Source organism: Nelusetta ayraudi, unplaced genomic scaffold (genome assembly GCF_046127955.1).
Source record: "Nelusetta ayraudi isolate G7.1 ecotype Tasmania unplaced genomic scaffold, CSIRO-AGI_Nayr_v1 ptg000125l, whole genome shotgun sequence".
Taxonomy (NCBI): Eukaryota; Metazoa; Chordata; class Actinopteri; order Tetraodontiformes; family Monacanthidae; genus Nelusetta; species Nelusetta ayraudi.
In genome coordinates this window covers 1,124,981-1,149,849 of record NW_027466175.1, presented here as the reverse complement: position 1 = coordinate 1,149,849, position 24,869 = coordinate 1,124,981, and the positions used below count along the sequence as shown (strand labels likewise).

The 24,869-nt window shown below is 47.3% G+C and overlaps 1 protein-coding gene across 1 annotated transcript in view; it reads right to left on the bottom strand.

Annotated features, from left to right (window-relative positions):
* The window catches only part of LOC142904243 (serine/threonine-protein kinase BRSK2-like), a gene marked incomplete at its 3' end in the record, with an annotated part of 155,040 nt that overhangs the window by 5,858 nt on the left and 124,313 nt on the right, over positions 1-24,869 (bottom strand). The window contains exons 6-14 of the mRNA XM_076050215.1: positions 19,746-19,862; positions 14,867-14,900; positions 14,685-14,753; positions 13,273-13,419; positions 9,617-9,648; positions 6,763-6,927; positions 5,414-5,511; positions 4,771-4,921; positions 4,550-4,615 (exon numbers count right to left, since the gene is read on the bottom strand). Coding sequence (XP_075906330.1) covers positions 4,550-4,615; positions 4,771-4,921; positions 5,414-5,511; positions 6,763-6,927; positions 9,617-9,648; positions 13,273-13,419; positions 14,685-14,753; positions 14,867-14,900; positions 19,746-19,862 — 879 coding nt within the window. The remainder of the gene's footprint in view (positions 1-4,549; positions 4,616-4,770; positions 4,922-5,413; positions 5,512-6,762; positions 6,928-9,616; positions 9,649-13,272; positions 13,420-14,684; positions 14,754-14,866; positions 14,901-19,745; positions 19,863-24,869) is intronic.

Below are 24,869 nucleotides of genomic sequence, written 5' to 3'. Positions count from 1 at the left end.
GTTGTTTGCCTTCAGTCGTCCACAAGCCCTTTTCATTTCCAACAGGACTCTCTCTCTCTCTCTCTCTCTCTCTCTCTCTCTCTTTCCCTCCCTCTCTCCCTCCCTCTCGCCCGCGCACACAGGGAACAATAGAGAAGAAGCACTAACGGCTCCCGTGAGTGAGGGCAAAATATGAGAACTCCCACACTCGGGCTATTTTTGCCGTCTTCTCGCTGGCCCCTTGTGCCAGTGTATTTATTGCGCGCACTCGTGCGCACATGAGTGGGCGATGCCGAGACTGCGTCGGCTGAGGATCCTGCTTCGAGAGGCGAACCGAGCAGACAGTCGCCGTCGTTTGCGTCCGAGTCCTGCAGTCCACTGGGACTCTGAAAACGTTATCAAGTAAAAAAAAAAAAAAAAAAAAAAAACTGCAGCGCGGTGGCGACTGCGCCGCATCCCGGCACGGCTGAAACGCAGCATCCTCAACTCGCTCCGTCGTCAACGTATTGTTGTTACAGGCACTTTGCATTCGTTAGCGTTAAGAGCAGCAGCTCGGCCGAGCTAATGCAGCACAGTGATGGTACGTCGGACGCTCCCCGCCGCGGTGCGGAGGTGATGAATTGCTGTTGGCAGGGTTGGTATTCATAACGAGACGCAAACGACAACAAAGCATTTGTTTATCGTGCGCTAACAAAGTAGCCGCGATGTGAGATGAGAGCGGAGCGGAGACACCTGGGCCTGCAGAGCTGCAGCGTTTGTCTCCGCGCCGGCATAACTCAGTGGGTCGGCTCAGCTGCATCACAAACAGCGCCAAGAAAGTGGCAGAGAAAAAAAATAATCCCACTCCTTGTTTTTAAAAAGGAAATCACAGTTGATATTCACAAGTCAACATGAAATATCAACGAGTCAACATTAGTAACTGACTCAATGAAGGAGTGCGTTGGCTCGGGACTCATCTCGTCTGACTGTATTTCTTCCCTGCATTGTAGGTGAACATTTTCAGGCTGTGATGGCCTGGCGGAGAAGTCATTGTCTTTCTTTACAGCTTCTGACTGCTCTAACGTGTTCAGGATTCTTGTGTGGCTTCAAAGGACACAGTTTTGCACAGATTTCTGCCTGCATTCATCTGCATGGACAAAACCTCTTTATGATTTGAATAAGATATTACAGCTGAAATCCACAAGGAGCGGCAATTCTCAGAGTCTATATAAGAGGGACAATGGGCAATCCAAAATGTTTTGGCAAGAAAACTTTTCCAAAGGGAGCTCTGTTGAAAACAGTCTATCAAAGACATTTTGTCATACAAATGGAAGCTTTAGAGATTGCTTGTTCAGTTATATATATATACGGCGTTTGGACTTTGTAGCGGTTTACGGCGCAGGCCTTTTCTAATCCGTGATACTTGATGAAACGCACGTTTCACTTATTGTTCTGTGAAACTCAAGAATTACAATCACAATTCAGAGTAGCGGAGCCGACGCGACAAAACAACGCTGTGCTGAGAGTGTTAAAAGGCACAACATTGTCCCCGCTTAAACAATACAATATTCCAGTATTGTATTTCCTGCAGTCTGTCAGCGTGCGCCAGCGCTAAATGTGGCAAAGCGCTGTTTTTTTTCTTTCTTCTTCGTCTTTGGCTCCTCTCCGCGGGCCGTGTCAGGGACCAATATGAAGCTGCCGCGGGGGTCAAACGCGGTATTGTTGGTAAGGAATGAGAGCAATAGACTCTGTCTTCAGGGTATGAACTAAAATAAAACTGAGGCGAGGCAAAGTGAAATGGATGGTGGCCAGGAGTCAAATGGCAAATGAATTAGTGTGCGGAAGCCGGTGGGGAGAGTCCGAGTTTTCCTCTATCTGCCTCCTCTGTATTGACTCCGCCCGGGCCGATGGAGTTCTTCTGTGGGGAGCACACATTCATATAAATCAACACGCTGCTTAAATTCATTTCCTTTCCCGAACCTTGATAACTCCCAGGGGGATCCGCCGCATTAATATTCACAGCTCAGCTGCTCGATGTTCTCCGACCGCGGCGAGACCCCTGCCGTTTCCGCTGCAGAGATCACCGCTGAAGCTGCTTTATTTGTGCTCATTTGAGCCTCTTAAATAAATTAGAGCCAATAATTAGCGCGGGATAGCGACTTATTAGGAGCCTTTCGACAAAGACCCGACACATCTAAACTGCACGAATCAACCGGAGCAGATCAGAGAAAGGGGGGGGGTGTGGGGGGGGGATAAAGACGTATGTTCTCTTCTTCGCACTTTTTCATATTTCATTTACATATCATTAACCTCCCTTCATTTCTCCTGCCACGTTGTTATTTCAAATTAAATCAGCAGGCTCTCTCCTGGTTGCCTCTCTAGATGTTTTTTTTTTTTTTCTTTCTTCCTTAAAAGACACTTTAAGGTGTATAAGGAATAAGGGAGAACATTTCCATTAAGAGCTCTCGGTCGGCAGATTTATCCCACAACTTTTCAATTAAACACCTGCGGAATCCACAGCCAAGTGCATTTAAAGCAGCCCGGCCCGGCGGCGCCGTGGAATCGGCTGGTATCAAAACTCTCCCACTTCTCATTCGCCATTTGCGCTGGTGGCGCCGCATCCCGTCAAAACACATATTCAAAGTCAGTCCCCCTCCCCCGCAACCCCCCCACACCCACCCACCACTCTGATCTAAAGTTCTACCAGTCCTCTGTGCTGTCGACAAAAGTTTGCTGTCGGGGAAAGATAAGGTTATGTTCAGAGTGAGTCAAATCTTTGGGTCGTCATTCCACCACGTCGCGCGCCGCTGTGGCGTTTGCACGTGCGCCCGCACGCACATACACACGCACGATCAAACAAAGCGAACTACACAAGGACGCGACAAGGCGGAAAAGTTCAGAATCACAAGGAAATTCCAGAATTTACACCGACTTTTTCCTTTCGTTCTTTTTTTTTTTTTCCCTTTAAACTGACATCTTTTCCCCCCGCTGTGAACCCAGGTGGTGACAAATTGCAGTCGGGGGGAAAAGAGACGTATGGCGGGAGATGTGATTTGATTTGGAGGCGGAGGCTCCCCGCCAGCCGGCCCCCCCACCCGGCAGCAACGCCGATAGCGAGCGAGGCTGAAGGGGGAAACCGTGCGGCCCGTTTGCATTAGCATAGCAATTCCGCGCGAAATCGGGGGATCGGAAATGGGCTGTTTGGGATTGAAGGTCACCTGGAGGAAGATAGAGAGGTGGATAGAAGAAGAAGAAGAAGAAGAAGAAGAAGAAGAAGAAGAAGAAGAAGAAGAAAACAAAGAAAAAGAGGAAGGTCCCGGCTGGACGAGTGGGTAACAAACATGCTCATCTAGACTAGCGTGAAGTTAAGATGCAGCGAAGCCGCAGCCGTTTTCATTTCGAGCCCTGAAAAAAAAAAAAAAAAAAAAACAGAGCGTTGCAGGTTTTTCTCGGTGATGTGCAATTTACGAGCTGCTCTTGAATTATCCACGCTCAATGAAGCAGCCGCTAACGGAACTATTTTGGGATTCAAGGCCGGACTGACGAGTCAGAGCGACGGGCGGGAGGAGGAGGAGGAGGCTGCCTCCAAACCGAGGCAAACCTCTGGACAGGAAAAAAGAGGAAGAAAAAAAGAGAGATAAGACTGGAATCGCCTGAAGGGATGAAGGAGCCGAGCGGAGACGACGGAGCGCGAGGACAAGAATCTTTAGCCCGAGTTCGGAGGCAGCGGAGGACGGAGAGCTTTAGACTGAAGTGCTGCGGAAGCTCTCGGCGCGGACTTAAAACTTCTCGAGCGGAGGCGCCCCCCCCCGACCCCCTTCATGAAATAAAGCAGCAAACAGATTCTCGATACGTCTCGGTCGGAGGAGAACAAGGCGCCTGACACTCTGATGAATATTCACTTTCCGACGCATAATTGTCCCGCACTTGTGGAAGCTTTTTCCGCCTCTCTGCCAATCTGCCTATCATTAGTCAGATCAGGCTATCACCACCGCTCCCCCCCCCCCCCCACCCACATCTCTTCCCCCAGATTCAATATCCCCCCACTGTCACAGATGTCAGCGCCTCTGAGCTGGAATGCCTCGTGCGATGGTATATTGCTTGTTGAGACGAGATAAGGAAACAGATTCTGAATCAGTCCTCTGTGCCTCTGGTGTGCAGTTCTGGGCATTGGACTTTTTTTTCCTCCCCATTTTTTTTTTTTCCTTAAAGCAGGGAAAGTGGGACACAGTATGGGAGAGCTGATTATCGCCGCGTTCATATTCTGAAAAGACCAGATAATTGAGCCGACGGCAGAACAGCGAGCTTTTGCAGATATTAAGGGCCTCGGAATTGTAAATCTGCGCTCTTTGGCGAGATTGGAAGAAGAAGAAGAAAAAAAAAATCAAGTTAATTAAAAAGAGTTAAACTTTAGGTGCCGCGAGCTCCAAAACAGTTGACTCCGTCGGACCCCCATCCGTTTTATTTTAAGCTGAGTTATGGCTTATTAAAACGGGCACGCGCTGCATATGCGAGCCAAGGAGCACCGTTGCATCTTTGACACAGAGCGGGGGAGGGTGGAGGAGGTGGAGGAGGGCGGGCGGCTGAGTACCTTTCTTCTTTGCTGCGTTTTGTACCGCCGTCGGGAATATCCAAGCTTTTACTGTACACTGATTTACTACAGTGAGACAGGAGACAAAGCAGGTGACAGCGTCAGTGTTGTGCCCTTGGCTGCCGTGCCTGGCCAGACATCATCTTCCTCCTCCTCCTCCTTCCTCCTCCTCCTCCTCCTCCTAGCGCCGCCTCCCTCGTGCTGTCCGAGGCCCCGCCTACCTCTGGCCGTGCTGCGTCATGTCGATGGCCCGCCGGGCCGGCACGGGCGAGCCTCCGTCCGTGACGCTGAGCACCTCCATGGACTTCCTCTCGGGTCTCCTCTTGCCGTGGCGGTTCAGCATGGGCGAGTCCACGCGCTTCTTTGGGGGATCTGCGGCAAACACAGCAGACACGGGGATCCAAACAAGTTCAGGCTTTTGTAGACTGTCTGGTGTGATGAGGAAAGTCGCATGGTTTCCTTTCAGATCTCGGACTGAGGACAGTTCAGTGTTTCAGTATTTACTGCATAACATGCTTCTCTAACAGGGCGGAAACTGCACAACTCACTAATGCATGAATCGGTGGGCACTAAATGTTCTGGTTCCGTTCTGTTTTAATGGTCCTCTTCATCACGCTGGACAGCAAAATGTTCACCTGAGACAAGTTGGTGAGTTACTGACACTTTTTGATGTGTTTTTACCCACTACTGTTGTTGGTAAAGTAGTTTTAATTCATTATACACCACTAATGGAAAAACTTAACATTGCTTTTTGATGGTCGTTGGAAATCGACGCCCCCGGAGGAAAACCAACGCTAACGCGCAAACACATGCAATGAATATTCCACTTTAATGTGTGTGTGTTTAATGTGTTTGATGCCTCACCGATCTCGTTGCGAGGGGGGAGGTTCTGGTCCTCCTGACTGGGGTACCTTTCTTTACGGTCCAGCAACAGGAAGTAGATCATTTTTTCTTGGTTGTCCCTGGAGAGGGAGGACATTTGGAAATGCAAATGTTCCAGATTAAGGTGAGCCACCATTAAAAACAGAGCCCACATTAGTAAACCATCATAGTCCAAACATGAATCAGCCTGTGTGTGCAAATGCTCATAACGTCAAGCACCAAAAGCCCTCGCGATGATTAATGCCCCTAAATCTTTCTGGGATCATTATTAAGGGCGTTGCTAAATAGCTTCCATCATTAAAAGAAAAGTTTGGTTTCCAGGCCATTAAGTCAGCTATTATATTCTGCACACAGCGCACTGTTTCTGCACACTGGTGACTTTGTGCAAGGAACCACAGCGTGGTGAGTTCCGTCCTTTTTCTCTCACTGTAAATCAGGAAGCCTTCAGGCCAATAATCTCAATGCAAAAGGCCCAGGGACGGCCCCGCCACGATAAAGACAGATTGGAAAGCAGTGGGAGGCAAAAAAGAGAGGAAGGACTTGCAACTTCAGCTAAAATGAGCCAGTGGAGGGGAGATGGAGACTGCAGAATCTGCTCCAGTCCGACACTATTACAGGAAGCTCCCAGGGGGGAGCTGGCAAGGGAGAGAGACGGGGAGAGGGTGAAATGCTCATTTAGTGAAAAGTTGCAGAGGCCGGCCAGATGTAAAATGGGGGCAAAGATTAAAAAAAAAAAAAAAAAAAAAAAAAAACACACACAAGACGCTAAGCTGAATTAAAGAACTACAACAGCAACAAAAACACCTGTATACCCATTACCACTAGAATTAAAGCCATCTGTGTTTGCTTAGGTGTGTTAAACCCTGTGAGGGAAAAATATAAATCATTCAGGAGAAGAAAAAAGAAGAAGAAAAAAAAAAAAAACATTGACAAGCCACACGCGTGTTTGCCAGACGTGAGCACCGGCAGCGGAACATAAACAATGAGACCTGGGAGGTTGTTCTGTGGCGCCGGCCAGGATCAGTTTGCGGGGAAATTATCCAGTGGCATGTGGTGTAAGCGCTGCGAGATAACAGTTAAGTGATCTATAGCCTGTGACATCTAAAGTGACAGCCTCACAGGGGTTTCATAAAAGCCGGGGAGAAAAAAAGAAATAAATCCAAGGCCGCCTGCAAACACCGAGTCGGCGCCTCGTCCCTTCTCCTCCGTGGCGCCCGTCATCGTCGTCATGCTGCCTTTATTTCACTCCCCGCCCCCCCGTGTTGCTGAAACCCATCTCCTCTGTTTTTCCTTCGCCGCCGCTGCTCCACTTCCCCCCTCCAGTCACTTACTCGTCCGAGAGAAGGTCTTTGAGCAGTTTGTTCTTGTCTCTGAAGCAGCCCAGGGAGTGCATGCTGTCCAGGACGTCCGGGTCGATGTCGTCGGCAGAGGGCAGGCTGCGGATGGTCACCTTCCTGGGCACCGGCTGCTCGGGCTCGGGCTCGTTCTTCCCCCCTCTGGATGGAATCACATGGCAACACACATGCAGCAAAGTCAATGTCCTTTTCTTTTTTAAAAAAATAATAAATTGCAGGTTATAGCAGAAAACAGTGTATTTAGCCCTCTGTTTAAAGCTCGCAGTAATGTTGTTCGACCTTCCACAGGTTTGGAAGGAGACACACACAAGGTGCCCTCAGAGGGCAGAATGAACATCTGGATGGAGGTGTTGTCATGTACCTGGATAAGATGTCAGTCCACATTGGAAGATCACAAATGGCTGACTTGAAGAAAAACATCCTTCAGCATCGCTCCTTTCAAACTATTGTTGTCAGAGAAGTGGGGGAGAAGACTGGAGACCATGTTGCCCCTGTTCAGATGTCCAGTTGAGGGACTCACTGCTACGCTTCCTTCTTTATTAGATATTTATTGGTGTGCTTGTTAATGTGGCAGCTTCCAGACTATAATGTGTGAATGTCACTATTATGGTAAAAAAGGAAAACCAAGACAAATACCTAGCCATGGTAAGTGATCCTAATATAAATTCACATCCTTATTCTCATTGTCCTTAATGCCCGTGTAGTTGTATTGGCAGTTCCGGAAGTCATAACATTGTGATGTCATCAAGGGATAACCTCAAGACCTCTGTGTCTTAACACAATGAAAATGTTTCAATGAAAATTGAAACAAGCTTTTCTCCTTCCTGGGGAGTTTAGTGGCAGGACAGAGGATTGTTATATCTAGAAAACACTGGTGAGGTGAATTCTGAAGAATGAGGCTTTGCAACGGTCAGTCAAAAACAACAACAAAATGTTTTCATGCTGCTAATGAAGCTTGTAGTGGTCTGAGCACCTTGATTTACAGTATTTACACAGTCAGTTTGAAGTATTGCGGTGTTTACTCGCCTCGCTCGCATTGTAAAACTTTCAGTCGCACACACACACATGCACACACACATGCACACCTTGGCCAGGTTTAGTCATTTTGCATGTGAACATCAGAGGGTGAACGCAGGTCACAGAGCGGCAGACAGGCAGGCGCCTGACTCATGCTGTTAAGCGCGCCACTCCGCCGCTCTCCTCCCGGCTTGTTTTCCAAACTTAGATTCTTCCTCATTCCCTCCTTTCTTTCAAAGCCTCGCACAGTTCTGTCACTTCCGTCTGCCTGCGTCTGCGGAATAAACAAGTGGGAATTCATTCCCCCCCCACGAATTTAAAGTGGAGGCCCGATCTGCACCCAGAGCAGCCCTCTGCTGCCTTCACTGGCGCCTGTGAGCCGGGTCTACAAACACAACAAGGACGTCTCGTTTCTGTCTGGCAGCAAAGACGTAAGAGATCAAAGCTGGAATATATAAATGATTCAGGCGTCACGATCAAGATGTCAAACGAGCAAGAACGCTGGTGTTTGTGTAGCAGATGATGAGACTCGACAAAAGCTTTTACTCTGTGTACTGGCCGTGATGAGTCAGTTGATCAGTTGAGATTCAGATGAGCATGCCGGGCTAAATGTCTGCTCTCACACAGCGTTACACTGCATTAAGTATTTGTAGCGACCCTACACAGGTGTGTTTTTCTGCAGTGCTCATACAGGTGGAGAGGATTGGCTCTGGCGGCGTCCTTTCATCAGCAGAGCGCTGCTCCACTCGGCCACCGCTGAAAGACTGAGATCCTGGCCTCATATTAAACTTTCAAAAGGGGTTCACGACCTTATTTGAATTTCAATAAATTGCCACAGTGCTGATGAGTGGCTCCCGGTGAAAAGTCACATCCGTATTTCACACAATTACCCATCTCGTCCATACGCCCGGCCAGCTCCCATGAACTTTACAGCATGAAAGAAATCACTTAAGCTAAACTTTGATTTTCATCCTGTTATTTTTTAAAATTTAAAATTTAAAATTTAAAAAAGAATATATTTTCACTGTGATACGGTGAATATTGATCGCTGAATTTGTACTATACTAAAAATTTGAATTTGATTTTCCCCTTTCAACCCGACCATAATAAGCTAATAATGTTCAACTATTCAATTAAAGGGACAGAGTTTATTGGAGATCCTGGTGAACACTCTGATGATCATTAACAGCTAGTAGGTTGCCGTAGGTATTTTAGGCTGAACATGTGGTGTTAAATTTGCAGGTTCAAGAAAAACGGAATTGTATAAACTTCTTGACACTTGGGTGACACCAAGTGATCATCACCATAGAGGAGTCCATGTTATTTTGTCTGTCACATTTATTGGCGGTTGAATATGAGGTTAAATGACATCCCTGTGTGAAACTCCAGAACTGTTACATGGATTAGAAAGTGTCACCAGCGCCTCCCGACACAGCAGCAGTGACTGCATGGGTGAAATTTCAATTCCGGATGAACCATCCCTTTTAAGTCCAGCAGCAGGTGCAATGAGCTTCTCCCTGCGCTCCACATCCCACCCTGTTTCATCTCCCCGGCCCCCCTGTCCCGTTGACCATATGCTGCACATCCTCTTTCATGCACTACCAATTTACCCCCACATCCCCGAGAGTGGAGTCGTGCCCTGCTCCAATGCACTTTCGTGTACGGGCCTGGAACTCAAAGCCATTCATCATGTGCTTGCTCCCCCCAGGTCTACAACCTCTGCAGAATGGGCTATGAGAGGGAGCAGAGGAGAGCGCCGCTGGGTGGGTGTAAATAAATAAATAAATAAATAAATAAAAGGTGGAATACTTACATGTACCATGTGTGCTTCTGGATCTGTTCTAACTGCAAGAGAAACGACAGAGGGAAATCAGGTTAGAATAGAAAAGCACAGCGTGGATCAGCCGTTTCACTTGGAACAAAAAGATGCACGAGTAGAACAGCCACTCTTTTGTCTTTTGTGCATGGCTCCACTTGGAGCTGTGGTCCACCGGCACACAGTAGGGAGACACGGCCGGGCTGAATGGTGGAAGTAAATAATGATGCCTTCAAATATTAATACTGCTGACGGGGGAGAAACTTATTGGGATGTGTGGGCTGCAGCTGGGGTGCGAGAGAGAGCGCCGCCGCCGCCGCTGAGCTATAAACAGAGAATATTATCTCTCTCACACACACTCCGCTGACCCTGCCAAGCCCTGTGGTCTGAGGGGAATCTCCCGCTCTCATTCTTCTCCCATCGCTCTTGCTCTCAAACACACACACACCCAAATTGTCACTAGACTTTTTAATGTCACCACTTTATCACCGGCAACATTGTCAGTACGGCCTGTCGCCAGGAAAGCAGAAGCGGGAAAAAAAGGAGACAGAGGGTGAGAAAAAAGGCGAACAAAGGAAGTTGTCCGTCTGGGCGGCTTCATGGCGGCTTCATGAGGAGCAGAATCAATGTCACTGTGTGCACTGTGTCATTTACTCCTGTTGTCGCAGGGCCACAGGAGAGGAGGGGGAAGCAGCTTCATGCGTTAGCTCTTATTCAGAGTTTATAGGTGTGCGTGTGCATCACCACAACCCCAGAGGAATAACCTCTGCGCTCGAGTGCAAATGAATTCCTTAATGCGACGCTGCTTCAGTTCGATAGCGGAGCCGACCGGGCCGCCGTCCACATTCAGGTGAGTCTAGTCTGGCTTCCACAGAGGTCGCGGTATCGACAGAGACAGGCTGCCTGTCAGACAGCGGCCAGTGGGTGACCCGCTCGCTCTCACTTTTTTTTTTATTGAAAGCCTGCAGGCAACAGATGGATATCACGCACGGTGCAAGAGAGCAATGAGGTTTCAAACGCACCGTCGCATCAATCAGCCCACCAGTATGACACAGCCAATCGCAGGCGCTTTCACTCAGAGGGCAGCGATGGTGCTGCGACGGTTGGGCCAGATGTGTGCAGAGAGTGCGCGGGTGGATTCCCTATAGAAACTGAACAAGTCCAATAAATATATCTCAAATACGTGACCGACACTCGCTCTCAGCTGATAGGTTCATGTTTTTTTTTTTCTTTTTTCTAAATGTGGCTTTAATTTGTCATTCAAGTTTAGTTTTTCCAGTTGAGTGGGTGGGGGAAACAGATCAAAGCTCGCAACAAATTGGGCAAAGTACTGAAACTCATTTTGCCAAGTGATGCAAAACGTGTTAAATTTTGGGAAACAAAATTGCTTAAAGAGCAAAAAAAACTCTAAAAACTACACTGACTAAATATTGCAACCATGAGTCTTGCCTTAGAATGCTAACACATAACTATTAAAAACTTTAACACATGACCACTGCCATAATAAAACAATGACAACAACTGAAATTCTACGTGTGAGCAGCTTAGCTTAGCATAAATGCTGACTGCAGCAACTTTTGGGCTTCTGCTTTGCCTCACGTCTGTGGTACGACACAACGTTCTCATTCTAACAACCTTGATAGTCTGCCTGTGCGGCTCCATGAAAGTATTGTTAGTCTGCGATGAACTGTGATCCAATAGTTTAAGCTTCAGTCAATCCTCTTCATTAACCAGAGATCACGAAGAGGCAGGTCTCTCCAGGTGGTCTGCGTTTAAATAGTCAAGATTAGACATCGACGTTGAGGCAGAGAACCTCTGGAGACCCAGACTACACAGACAGGAAATGAAGACAGAGGTTTTTATTTGGCTAAGCCTCTTTAAACCTGTATGCCTGCTCTTCCACCTCCACTCCGAAGGTGCCTTTATTTGTGCGGGAACATGCACGCGTTTACAAGCACAAAGCTAATTTAACCGGAGGGGGGAGCCGGACAAACTCAAACAGGGGCTGTGGACTCATTACAGTCCATTTGATTCAGCGCACTACTGTCAACATTACCGTGAGAAATTATTCCTGGCGAGAGAATAGCATGTTTGCTTATGACAGCCTTGCCCTTGGGCGCACGCGGCTCATCTCCGACTGGGCGGTCGCTGCAAAAAACCCAAAGAACGCTCAATTTAACAGGGGCTGCTTGACATTCTGCGGGGTTACAACACATCCCAGCGCTCTGTTTGAGGCCCCGCGTGCACAGGAGGGGAGGGCGGGACAGAGAGGTAGCAGATCCTCGCCCAGCAGCTTGGCCTGCGTCTAACCCAGCGCCGGAGGCTGCCTACTTATCTGCGAGATCTCAGGGTGACCCGTCCTCGTCAGGCAGACACAGTGGAGGAAAAAAAATAATAGTACACAGAGTACATACAGCATACGAAAGAGGTGGCGGTGGGGGAACTTTCAAGTTCATGTGTCAGCAGTGCCGTCTGCTCGTCTAAGAGGCCGAAACTTCATGTTGTATATCCTTGTTTTTTAGGTTTGATTTCCTGCTTTCAACCGGATGAATTTCAGCCTTTTTTTTCTGCTGATTCCATTTGGAACGTAGAGGTTAATAGAGACAGAATACAACAAACAAACTGCTGGGAGTAAATTTCGTGGAAACATCTCAACAAGAGCCAAGGGCAGCACCACTGCTTTCTGAATTATCCATCAATCATCCCCACTTGCATCTCTCCGCCCCCTGCCCACTACATCAGGCCTGTGTGCCCTTCACCTCCCTACGTCTGCACAGTCTCCCCCCTCTGATGAGAGAGGCTGCTGTTGTGATGGCTGCACTAAATGGTGCACAGGGAGGGAAGGTGTACGGTAGCCTTCTCCTGAATTCACATCCTGTACTTGAGGGAAATCGCCCAAACAGAATTGTGGATGAGGTGAGACAAGCACGTTGGGAAGACAAGAGGAGGAAAAGGAGACAAAAACAAACAAAGAAGAAAAAAAAGCGGAGACAATGCTTGGCTCGGCGGCGTCAACTTGATGTTAGCCACTTTGGTTTGAAAGCGCTCGCCCGCTATCCGGCTCTCTGTTTGGAGAGTTTCCCCGAGCTGGCTGTGAATTCACAATGTAATTGTCCCCGTGCGACAAAATCCGACGTGCCTCTTTTCTTGGTGAGAGCAATCTCAAACAGCATCGGCAGATAAGCTTTGTTGCCTCTGCAACATCATTAGCAAACACTCCTGGTTGCGGACTGTGAATATGAAATATTCAAAGCGTGTATAATGCATATCTCATTCGGTCTCGGAGAGTGTTCCTCCTGAGGAGGCGTGAAGAGTCCTTTACACATTCGCACAGCACAGCGGCTCGCATTAAGGAAAGGACGAAAGAACAATAACGTAATGAGGAGCTTCGCACTTGTGATTCTTTGTTCGTGTAAGTGTGAAGGTGGTTAAAGCACACCTGGTACTGATGATGTTACCTTTCATTTCGTTTCAATTGTCTCATGTTAGTTAACGTGTTGAAAAATGAAAAAGAATAACATAGAACGACGAGGATAAGATTGTCGATTCTAAGGACACATGAACCCTCCTAAGCCCTGCACTCATTATAATGCCCTTTACATTTTGGTGTGTGTGTGTGTGTGTGTGTGGTATCATCTGATCTCTGAACTGACCGTTAGTCTTTTGGTGGCGTCCACTTCAATCATGCCGCGGAGGAGATTCTGACAGTCCGGGGGGATGAAGTGTGGCATGTGAAACACACCCAACTTCACCTTCTCCAGCAGATTCCTCAGGTTGTCGTCGTCAAACGGCAGAGCACCCTAAGGAGAACGAGGAGAGGGTGAAGAGGAGACGTTAAGAGGAATGTTGCAGAAAATTGAAGAAAAAAAAAACCCCAAAACATCAGGGTGTCTCCACATAGAAAATAGCTTTCACCCTGACTAAAGACGGAGGAAAGATAATGAATCTCGCACCACTTCAAGAGAAAAGCCTGTTGTCACAACTCTCTCAGCTCCCCTATTAGAGCGCTCTGCCAACCATAGGTAAATATATAATAAACAGCGATTAGCTGAAAAACGAGGCTTTTCTAATAATTACCCCACTTTCTCATTTACCGCCATCATTTAGCATTCGCTCATCAGAGTCATTCATCAGAGCGAGGTGACACCTCACAGATGTGGCCGTTTGATGAATGGCAACCTCCACCAGGAGGCAAGATGGAGGGAAGGGGGTAGAGAAGAGGAAGAAGGGCTGGCGTATTAGAGAAAGGTAGAGAAAGCAGCGGGCGAGGGGAGGCAGCGGGACAGATGATCTGAGCTCAGCCTAACTGCGAGCGAGCACGCACGTCTCCCGCAATCAGACAAATGGTTATCTCGCAGCCAGACGGCAGCGGCAGCAAGGAGAAAAGACAGTGTTCATCCGAAGCCCAGGAGTAGGAAAAAAAATAAACTTTTTATTTAGGGGCGCATGAATTTCTGGTCAAATTGGGTTTACCCAAGCCAAGTGCACGAGGAGAGAGTGTCCTCGACGAAAAGAACACGCACGTGTGAGGAGGAGACGGCGCGAGAGACAAAGACGAGCAAACAGGGCCTGTGGCCAAAAGCCGTCCCTGTCAGCGCCGGTGTTTATTTTTGGGCTCCTTTTCTTTCGGTTTGGCTCCATGAATTATTCATGAGAGGCGGAATGTGTAGGAAGTACAGTTCAACTGCTGATGAAACAAAGCTCCGGGGGCTGTGCGGCTGGGAAACCACAGACATTATGAGGCTGGAGACCTGACGGTGGATCACTGCGTTGTGTGTGTGTGTGGATCCAGGATAACCAATAAAGAGACGCTTCCACTCTCTGCTTTTCCCATGATGCAAGATTCTCGGCTTGAGCAGGACCTGACCATCATTCTCCTGCCTCGACGTTTGGATTTTCATCTCAGCTGCTTAATCCCACAATTTGTGTCTGAGCCATTGCGGCAAAGTGAACATGAATTACAATTCAAATCAAGTGTACGTACATTGGTATAAACTGTGTCAGTCAGATCGCTGGCAGTTAGTAAAAAAAAAAAAATCTAAATAATAAAAACAATGAAACTCACCACCAACAGAGCAAAAAGGATGACCCCACAGCTCCAGACGTCTGCTTTCCTCCCATCATACTTCTCTCCCTGAGGACATGAAAGTATTTGTTAGCGAGTTGGTGTTTGGTGGTTGACACAAATTAATTGAAGACAGTTTGCATGAGAGATTATGATTAGAGGAGGTGAAAATGCCGGCTTACCCTGATGACTTCTGGACAGGCATAGTGTGGAGATCTGTTGGACAAAAGTTTAGTGTTAATAAATTAGAAGAAGAAAAACTAAACAGCAGGGAAAAGTTTCAAGGCTTTTTCTTTGTGCTGCAAAGTCAGAGTTATGTAATCTAGACACTATAATAATAATAATAATTTAAAAAAAAAGACAACGGTTTAAAAATGTGAAGAGCATCATGCGGGAAGCAGAAAGAGTATCTCCAGCAAGCATAGATCAACAGGGGTTTCAGGAGTTTGGACAGCCTGAGGGTGTTTGGGTGTCCTCCTGCTTGCTCACTCAAGGGCATCCTCTCAGAGCAGACAGTGAACAGACCCACTAATCTTTACAGCACCTGGATGGGTTGACAGTAAACCCAATGACTGGATTGACACATCAATATCATATGAAGATTTATGGGGCTTCTCCCGACGGCCACACTGCGAGACACTGTATATGGATGAGAGGAGCGTCTGGGTAGTCAACACTTTCTCAGCATTCTGACATTCACACTTTGCTTGAAATTTAGATTAAAAGAAAAAAAAAAGTTATATTATATTTGATAAATTAAATAGTTACACTTATTTTCATTTCATTATTTATTATCTTCTGGCTAAGACTGATGCTATGGTGGACATCCCATACGTTTAGAACAGGACAAACACAAGTTAGGCGAAATGTGGTCTCAGAGGTCGGAGCCAAGACTGGCAGGGGACGCCGTTTTTTTTTTTTTTTAAGGGGATGAAGCAAAAAAAAGTTAATAAGTTTTCCCTTCAAAACTCCTCGAGAGTCCGTTAACAGGCCAGAGACGTATCGATTCCATAAAACCTTTTAATCCGCATTATAATCTCGCATTGGAACATTTATGGAAACGGTATAACTCGAAAGACCTTCGACTAATTCATGGTAAAGTATGTACACTCGCCGTCGGTGGTTTTAGCTTCACTCGGGTGCTAAAAGGTGTGCAGAATAAACTCTGACGTACAGTCAACTCATGTGAGTTGTGTGTGATGTACAGCGGACATTGTCGCACATACTTGTAATAACATTATTATTTTGTGTTACTTGAACAGCAGTAATCCTCACGGCAGATTCTCGTTTACCGGCTAGAATAATAACATTGTGTCCAAATGTGGACAACATTTCCGAAACACCTACTTTTCTCTTTCCTGGGAGGGGGCGTTAAATTTAGCTCCTTCCGGTAATCACTCGGCGCTGTCCTATGACGTAACTACGCTTAACGTTCACTTAACGGAAACGGTACCGTTGCGCTATTTCTTCTTATTTTTAAGATAGTAAAACTTTGTGAAGCTGCTTAGAAAAAACTGCGTTAGGCACTTTTATGTTTGCAGATGATTCCAGGGCTAAACTGTTCTTCTACCGTCCCCACCTTCCCCGGCTTGACACCGGGGCATTCGGCTCTAATGAGAGACTATCTGAGGTGTGTAAACATGCCGCCCATTAGCTCGCCTGTTGTCTGGCGCGCTCATAAATGTACCGGCCCTGGCGGCGCGGCTCCCTCTGGCTGTCAAAATATTGGCAGATAACAAACCCCGCCACCATGTCGACGGGGAAGTTCAAACACGAGCCTATGCAAATACGGGCCCTCTTGATTGCGAGTGTCATAGTGCATTATGCAGATGAGCGAGGAACAAAAATAAATAATAAAAAAAAAAAACAAGCCTGAGATTTGCACTGGTAATGTCTCTTGAGAGCCACATGTCTCCTTTCTCCATGACACATACAAATGTTGAGGAATAAATCAATTTTCTCATCTATGCTCGGACCTGCGTGTTTAAAACCTCTCAAACGTGGCCACTGAAACATTTCATATTCATCTTCAGTCATTTTATTTAAGCCCTGACACAGTACAAAGTTTCCTTAAATGCGTCCTGGCATTCCACTTTATGCCACACGCCAAAAGGGATTAAGTTCCAGATTAAAGTGTTTATGACAAGAACTGATTCCCTTCGAGCTTGGTGTATAATGCAGCCTTTGTTTTGAAGCAAAGAGGTGAGTGGGCAGATGGAGTGTTCTCTCTTGCAGCTTGCTTAAGCATTCACTCCCTTGGCTTAGCATCAGTTACACACACAGGTTAACGTAACATAAATAAAAGTAGATTATTTTTGGCTCACAGTTTCGGACTGGGATAAATAAACAGTTATATCCATCCATGCATTTTTCATTGTGTGTCCTGCTTTAGAACTCTAATCATCTCATCAATCAAAAAGCAAATGAAAATCTTTTATGAAATTGATTAAACGAATACATTATCACAGTTTTTACACGTATGAATCCAATATCATTTTTATGAGTTCAGTATTTGTCAGAATTAAAAAATATGGTTTCAATTAACCCTTCAGTTCCTGACCAGTAACATTGAATATTAAAGAGGCCGATTTCTGTAAAACACTGTGATGTCACGATGTGAAGCCGTAATTCAATTGGATTATGGCAACCATCTTTACTGCTCTCAATAATTCCAACACCGGTGTTTCTGAAGTATTCAAATAAGTGGACATGAAAAATTGATATGAAAGAGATGTAGCGAGGTGTCAACCGAGGGGTGCAAATACAGAAAACATTTGACTTGGGCAGTGGAGAACGGTAACGATACAGTAAAAACGGCACACTGAATGTATTATTAATTCATAAGTGTTATTATGATATCGTCTTGTGCATTGCACGCAGCGCGGGGATCCGCGCGGCGGCTGTGACAACGCTGGAATGAGACTTGCGGCTCATCTTTATGAGAATTTATGAGCGAACCGCATTGGCGCGGCTCCTTAGTGCACACAACATAATTTACTTCCATCCGTCAAAGAACTAAACAAAAGCAAAAGCATAAGGACGTCATCATCCTCGGCTCCCGCAGACAGAGAACCACAGTGGGTGAGAGAGAGGAGGAGGAGGAGGGAGAGGAGGAGGAAGGTGGGTGCACGGTCCTGCAGCCTTATTTGTATGTACATGTCAACCCCTCATCTATACGTGGTGCGTGCGCTGGGTGCAGGCGTGTGCGCTCCGATAGCTCCGCCGGCTCTACCTGGGGCAAGACTCATCTTCACTCAGCTCCATTACCCGTGGCAAATGGAATACATTTGTGTCAGGCTGCCGCGCGGCGAGAGGGTGGGCCCAGATAAATGTGTTTAATTAAAAACTGTCATACTTGCACTTACAGACGGGACAGTCGCAGGACCATGAATAATCAATAAGCACACACGCCGCCACCGCGTTGGGGCCGCGACATAGACACACGCGGCACCCAGGAAGCACAGTGTGTATCTGTGTGCATGCCGTATGGGGTTCTACTCGCTTGTGATGTGCCTCCATCTTCCCACCTGCAGCAGGAATTTCGGTGTGCATGGCACCGCAGGCAGGTGTAGCGTGGACTGGATAGAGCAACAGATTATTAAATACAGATACAGATGATCTGAAAGCCTCGGCAAAAAGCAGAGTATGAGCTGCCAGAGTGAAGCGCCTTTTGAGGGAAAAGGGAGCACTTCACTGTGGTCAACATGGAGGCAGAATGACTCAATAGCGCACATTCTACTGGCAGACAGCGCAGCGAGCTGCACTCGTTGGGCCTGAACTCTGCCGATGAGTCACGGCAGCTTAGGCACTGCTGCGGTGCCACGGCTGCAAAACATGAAGCAACAGTTTGTGCGTGTGTATCGTGGACAAGCAAACGTGCAGTGGGGAGAGGAGCGGTGGGGTAGGGGGTCGGCTGTGAGGGTCAAAAGGTCAACCTGGAGTTGAGGGGATGAGGGAAGCCTCGTCGGCAGCGCGCACGCACGCACGTGCGTGTGGCTGCAGCGGTGGCTGATTGAGAGGTATAATCTGGACGGAATCAGGCCTGAGCCGGGGACAGATGTCTCCTCTATCTGCCGGCCCCCGCACGCACTGTCATGTGTAGCCACAGAGCAAAGAAGACATCCAGATTATCGGCGAAAATGCAGCAAAAAGCCCCAGAGGGCCCCCGGGTTTTCATCTAATGGGCTTTCAGAACGGCTGAACCTCCGGCGATTCAGATGTCTGTCACATGTCGTCCTCACTGAGCGGACTTCTCACGGGGGTCTTAGGACGGATCGTTTTCATCTCTGAGAAACAAGTTAGTGAGGCGGCGCGGTTGTTTTACCGTCCAAAACCTTTTTTCCCCGGTGTGTCTTGTTGGATTCGCTGTGCTGCGCTTTGGCTTTACGCCCGCCTTTATGAAATCATTTGAAAAAAAATACTCCATTGTAGCCAGAACTTCATCAAAACCCAACTCTGTGTCTCAGGTCAGCAGCAAATCCCTTTATGTTCATAACAACTTTACTGTAAAACACAGCATTTTTCCCACTGACCTTATAAAACAAGACATTATCAAAATGTGATGCTTTTTTTTTTTATTGACAAATGTGACTCAGCACACTGCGCACTGCCCACTGCGCATTAGCATAAAATAAACACACTCCCACAATATGGACACGCCGCCTCCGGTGACTTTGAAAGTGACTTTTCCTGCGACCAAAATTCACTGCGGCCGTTAGTGGATTGATGGGCTCAGCGTGGTCGTGACTGCCGGGTCATAAAACCCAGTGCCAGATATGACTAGACGGCGAGCAGTAATGCATGGCCATGGCCGTGGCCCTGCTCGCGGCCAGATAGCGCGGCGAGAGACACCGACCGTCTCTCCTGAAGAGATGGACGCAGCGCGATAACAGGGGGGATGGGGGGGGGGGACTTTCTCCTCTCCGCTGCTCACTGGCCGGGCTCTGCGTCGCCTCCAGCTAGCGCCAATGTTTCTCTTTATTCTCGCACATTCTTCAAACCTGGCATGTAAAAAGAGAAGGGAAAAAGGCTCCACATAGGGGCTGCATAAACTAAACTCACCCGCAGCTGGTTTCCAGCAGACTGTCTCCGACCTGAAGGGAGGCCATGCCGAAGTCTGCTATCCTGATGTTGTTCTTTTCATCTAGCAACAGGTTCTCCGGCTTCAGATCCCTGTGGCTGTGGGGGGGGGCGTGAAAAAAGAAAGGGAGATAAAAACGTTAAATGTTTAATGAAACATGACAGAGCAAGTCATAAAGTCACATAAACGTGTGAAAGTGAGGAGAAAGGTGAGGCGCCGCTCGATCGATCAAAAAACATCTTGATTTTTTTTTTTTTTTCAAGGCCTGTTAGCGAGCGGCCGCCTCCTCTGTGCTGTGCAGCACCGTCGCTCTGCGTGCATCCGACTCAAGAGAGGAGGTGTGACGGCCTCCCGGCTGTGTCCTCCTCTCCTCCACCTCCCTCCTTCCACCCCTTGTCTCTTCCCCCGTCTCCTTCTGCACAGCAACCAGGCACACGTGTGTGTTGGTGGCGCCGCTCATTAACTTACATTCGTAACCAGTGTCGGAAAGATTGTTTTGCAAATGCAATTGGCTGCAATTACAAGCTACCCTATACCTGGGTAGCCTAACTATTTCAATTACTTACAAATGTAACTAATTACATTTTATTACATTTTCTAAATTTTGAACAAATGTTCTCAACTGTTTGGACCTGACAGTGTTGAGCTTCAGGCAGTAATCAGAACAACAACAACAACAACAACAACAACAACAACAACAACAACAACAAATAACAGCCATAACAAGGGCAGACCTCAGCACTTCTTACTACTGTGAGATTGTGTACCTGATTACAATCCTCTTTATTTTGTTGTTACTCCCCAACATGGTCCATTAGCACCAAACACAGCTAATAATATCAAACCATATCAGAATAAAAACCCCTGCAGATATCATGTATGCGGGCGCCGTGTTGGGGCTTAAAATCTCGGCATCAGTGTTTTATCAGACGTTCAAGATCAAGTCAGCATCTCAGAGTCGAGTGCTTTCATTAACCCGCTGTGAAGTTTTGTGAAGTCGAACCAAATCTGAGAGAAGCGATCGGTCTCTCTTCCGCTCCCCTTGCACACGTCTGTTCTTTGCTCACCTCCCTCTCCGCCTTTCTACGATCGGAGGGGGGGAGAGCAACGGAGCCACAGGGCTGTCAGCGTGTCACGAACCGCACTTTCATCTTCTCTTTTTTAACTAATGATGGAAAGGGGGAGAAGAACAATAGCCGGATGCGTCTGCCTTTGAAGAGCGTCTCATCACAATGGACGTTTAACCCTGGATGACAAGCTGCCGTGTAGCTCGTCTCCTGTCCTGGGGGATTAGCTGTCAGCTGGTTTGTTATCACACTGGCAGCCTCTGTGATCCCTGCTATAATTGAAATAAAACTCAAATAGCACCTAAAACAGTTTTCCCCAGGCTAAAACCTTCGCTGGTTCACACAACCATCTATTGGCAGCGGTGTCACTGGCCCGGGAGTTGCCGTTTTTTTTTAAGGTCCCCTGGAAAGCAGAATCCACCAGTGACGTGTCTCTAGCAAACCGGCGAACTTCTGCAAAGTCTCTCCTTTATGTCTTTAACTCACTCTGCTTAGCAGAAAGTTTGTGCTAAAATGCACAGCTCCGGAAATCAGGCCTAAGTGAGGTCACAAAGGGCAGTGATACCGCATTCAAGTTGCTGGCTGGCCAGTCAACGACACATCAGTTTGAACAGGATTCTAAAACTCTGTGTTTTTAGAGGAGGCTGCAAACCGACGACTGAACGCTTCAATTTTGGGATTTCTGGAGTATTTTCTGAAAAAAAAAAAGTCTTATAACGACTTGAAAATACTCAAACTGATGCTTTGGACAGACCAGCATCTACAGAGCAGCAGAGTGAGAGTGCCAGTAGCGGGCGCATCAATCCATATATTATTATGTTATTATTATAAAGGAATGGAATGGAGGGCAAACAACCAGCACTTGATGAAAACTTCTGCTCTGAAGGGAAGGCACTGAACGATGCTGACAAGTGATGGCAGTAAACCGGCCATATTCTAACCCAGGTTTAAAAAAAATCCAAAAATGACAAAAAACACAAAAACACAAATCGATTCAGATTTAGCAATTTGATGGTTGATTCACCTCAATTCAAAAGTATCAGTATGGTATTGGTGATACCGGCCCGGTATTTATTTGGTATAAGATCAAAACCAAATCTTGCAGTTTCGCACACCACCACAGTCTGCACTGGAAGAGGAAGTACACATGCAAGGCTCCGCCCACTCATCAACAGACTAACAATATTCTCTTCCTCAGTTTGGCCGCTCAATTAGTAAGAGCAAAAAAAAAAAAAAAAAATCACTCCAGGCAACAGTATTTTTAGGCAGCAGAAAGTCACAGTCAGTGCCAGCGGTGACAGCAGCAGTTTGAGCAACAAGTGAGATCAACTTGTGGCACCGCGACTTAGTCGGGCTGAAGACGCAGCCCGAGGGGTTCTTCAATAATTCGGCTGCAGAGATGGCAGTAATGATCGCGGCTGGTGTTTCAGACAGCGCTCCTCCTCCTCCTCCTCCTCGGGGAGAGACGGCCTCATAAATACTGCAGTGTTCTCGACGTGCATAACGACGGATCGCTGCTTAAAAGACCAATAAAACGGGATCGAAGCAGTTTTAATCATGGCGGCGGTCACGTGTAAAACAGAGGGAAAACATCCCCAGAGACCAGGACGGCGGCAGGGAGGCGGCAACAGTGCGTTTACCCACCACACCGCCCCGCACCCCGCACCCCACGACAGCAGCGGGACAAATTACACGTGGATGTTTTATTGGTTGTCAGGACCCCGGTATCCATAATAGGACATTAAAGTGCCTCTCCGACACATTAGGCTGCACTTTGCTCCTGTAATCTTGCTCACGCAGCAGGCCCTGCAGCAGGGATATCGCTGGAGTCGCCCTCGTACGTCATGCTGGGGGGGAGATGCCGTTAAACGGACTCGACAGCAGCAATGAGCTCCAGCGCCACCGCTGTTGTTGTTGTTTTTGTTGTTGTTTTTTTTTTTTTTCCCGGAGATGCGAGATCCACATGCTGAACAGCTGCCCGGCCGGCAGACAAATAGCTCCGAACACAAAACTATAAATTGTGCCGCGGAAGGACACAGAAGTCAGCGGTGCACCTGGCTGGCCCTTCACAGAATCCAGCATAAACAACAATTAAAAAGGAATCCAAGACTGTGACGTTAGCTTAACATTAGCGTGCGCTAGTCAGCCGCGCCCTGAACCCATGGGCCCGAGCCGACGGTCCAGCAACACTCTGCGCACCGGAGGACGTAATTTACACAGCACGCATTTGTGTCTTCATGCTATCTGAGCAAGGTTTACACCCCACTGGGGCTGTTAGACATGAATCTCGCCACGATTCTCTGAATCCAACACCGAGCTCCTAATTGCCTGCGATCAGCTGCACGTGCGCCGCCGATGTGTGTTTTACACACGGCCTCGTAATGGACCTCGTCCTCGCGGGGCTCACATTTCAACAATATTACACTTGCATGGCAACAAGGTTGCTTTAGTGACTAAATTCTCTCACAGAGGCAAAACACACACACACACACACACCCTCTTGACAGATTTGACATATGCCATGTTTAATATTCTCCCTGGTTAAGATGTGTGACACTACTTAGCCCAAATGGCAACCCTGGAAACTCACACTAATGGCAGAGATGCGTCTTTCTGACCAATTAGACAGGCCGCCTCAAAAACAGCACATTATTTTTTTGCATTTCAATGAAGCACTAAAGCCATTCCAGCGGCGTTATTGTTCGCCAGAGTGGGGATTTAAACCATCGCTAAGAGTTCAAATGCAGCCATTAGGCCTCCGGTGCACCTCCGTGTCATCCTCCTCCTCCTCCTCCCATCTCTCCTCTTTTCGCTCCCAAACTTTTTTGAGGCATCTGTTGACCCAATTAGGGAGAGACCAAGCACATTTGAGTAAAATCGCTCCAGGCTAATATTCTGGCGCATTAGCAAAAGAGGACATTGTGACTGCCGACAATGTGGTGGGAGCAATTGTTCATCATCCACAGGGGTTAATTGTGCATTACGAGCAATGAGGGGCGACAGCCACAAAGTTGTCCTGTTTTTTTTGCAACGTTTTTTTTTCACCAACTAATGGAATATTGTACTGTTGCATCAAAGAAAAATAACTTTCCTACTGGATGATTTAGTTAAAACATACACACGTACACACATACAGAAAGGTTGTTTACCTCCCTTATTAGACGCATAAAGGTGTCTGTGTCCCATTTTTGCAGGTTCATTTGCTAACATGAGCACTGACTTATTAAACTTGGTTTTATTTGATCTCAAATCTCTCAAAAATAAAAATAAAAGACGGTTAGAAGTGTGAGAAAAGCAGAACACACCATCCTTCAGTAACTGCATTAAAAACGCATCTCTATTGTTTTTTTTTGCTGTGGACGCTGTGGACGTACTGGATCACTGCATATGATACGGTTCGCTGAAAAGGGGATGACAATGACGGTTAAATCTGTAACAAGCAAAGTGTTTGCTATGCGGTGCCAAATGTGCCTGTGCAACGCAGCGTCGGCTGCTAATCCACGGCAGTGCGACTGGTGGAGGGGACTTGCAGCCGACTAAAGAGACATGCTGTCGACAGGCACCCGAGAGGACTAGTGGGCAATGATATTAAAACTCCACGCTGACATCAGGCTTGTAATAGAGTCAGCCGCAGAGGTTCATAACTCCTTTTAAAGTAATGCCTTGTGCCAGCAGAAAATTGGAAATGCTCTGCAAACACCTGTGGCAAAAATTATAATATTTATTAGCTTAAAACCTGCCATTTATTTTCTCTCTATTGCCGCATTAACTGCGCCTTCATTTTTCCCCGTTCTCAACATCGCAGTTATTTATCCCCGTTTCCCGGCTCTCTTAAAACCAGCAGCTTGTCCCCCCCAGATTCCAGTATCAATCACCAAGTACTGCCGTTGCTCCATTTTCCATATCCATTCTATCATCCCATTTCCATTTCCCCCATTTCATCTGCACTCAGCATCAACTCCCCCCCCCCCCCCCCCCCATCTCACCATATTACACCTCAACGCTTTAACTGGCTCTGCAGGGGGAGGAAAATATGAA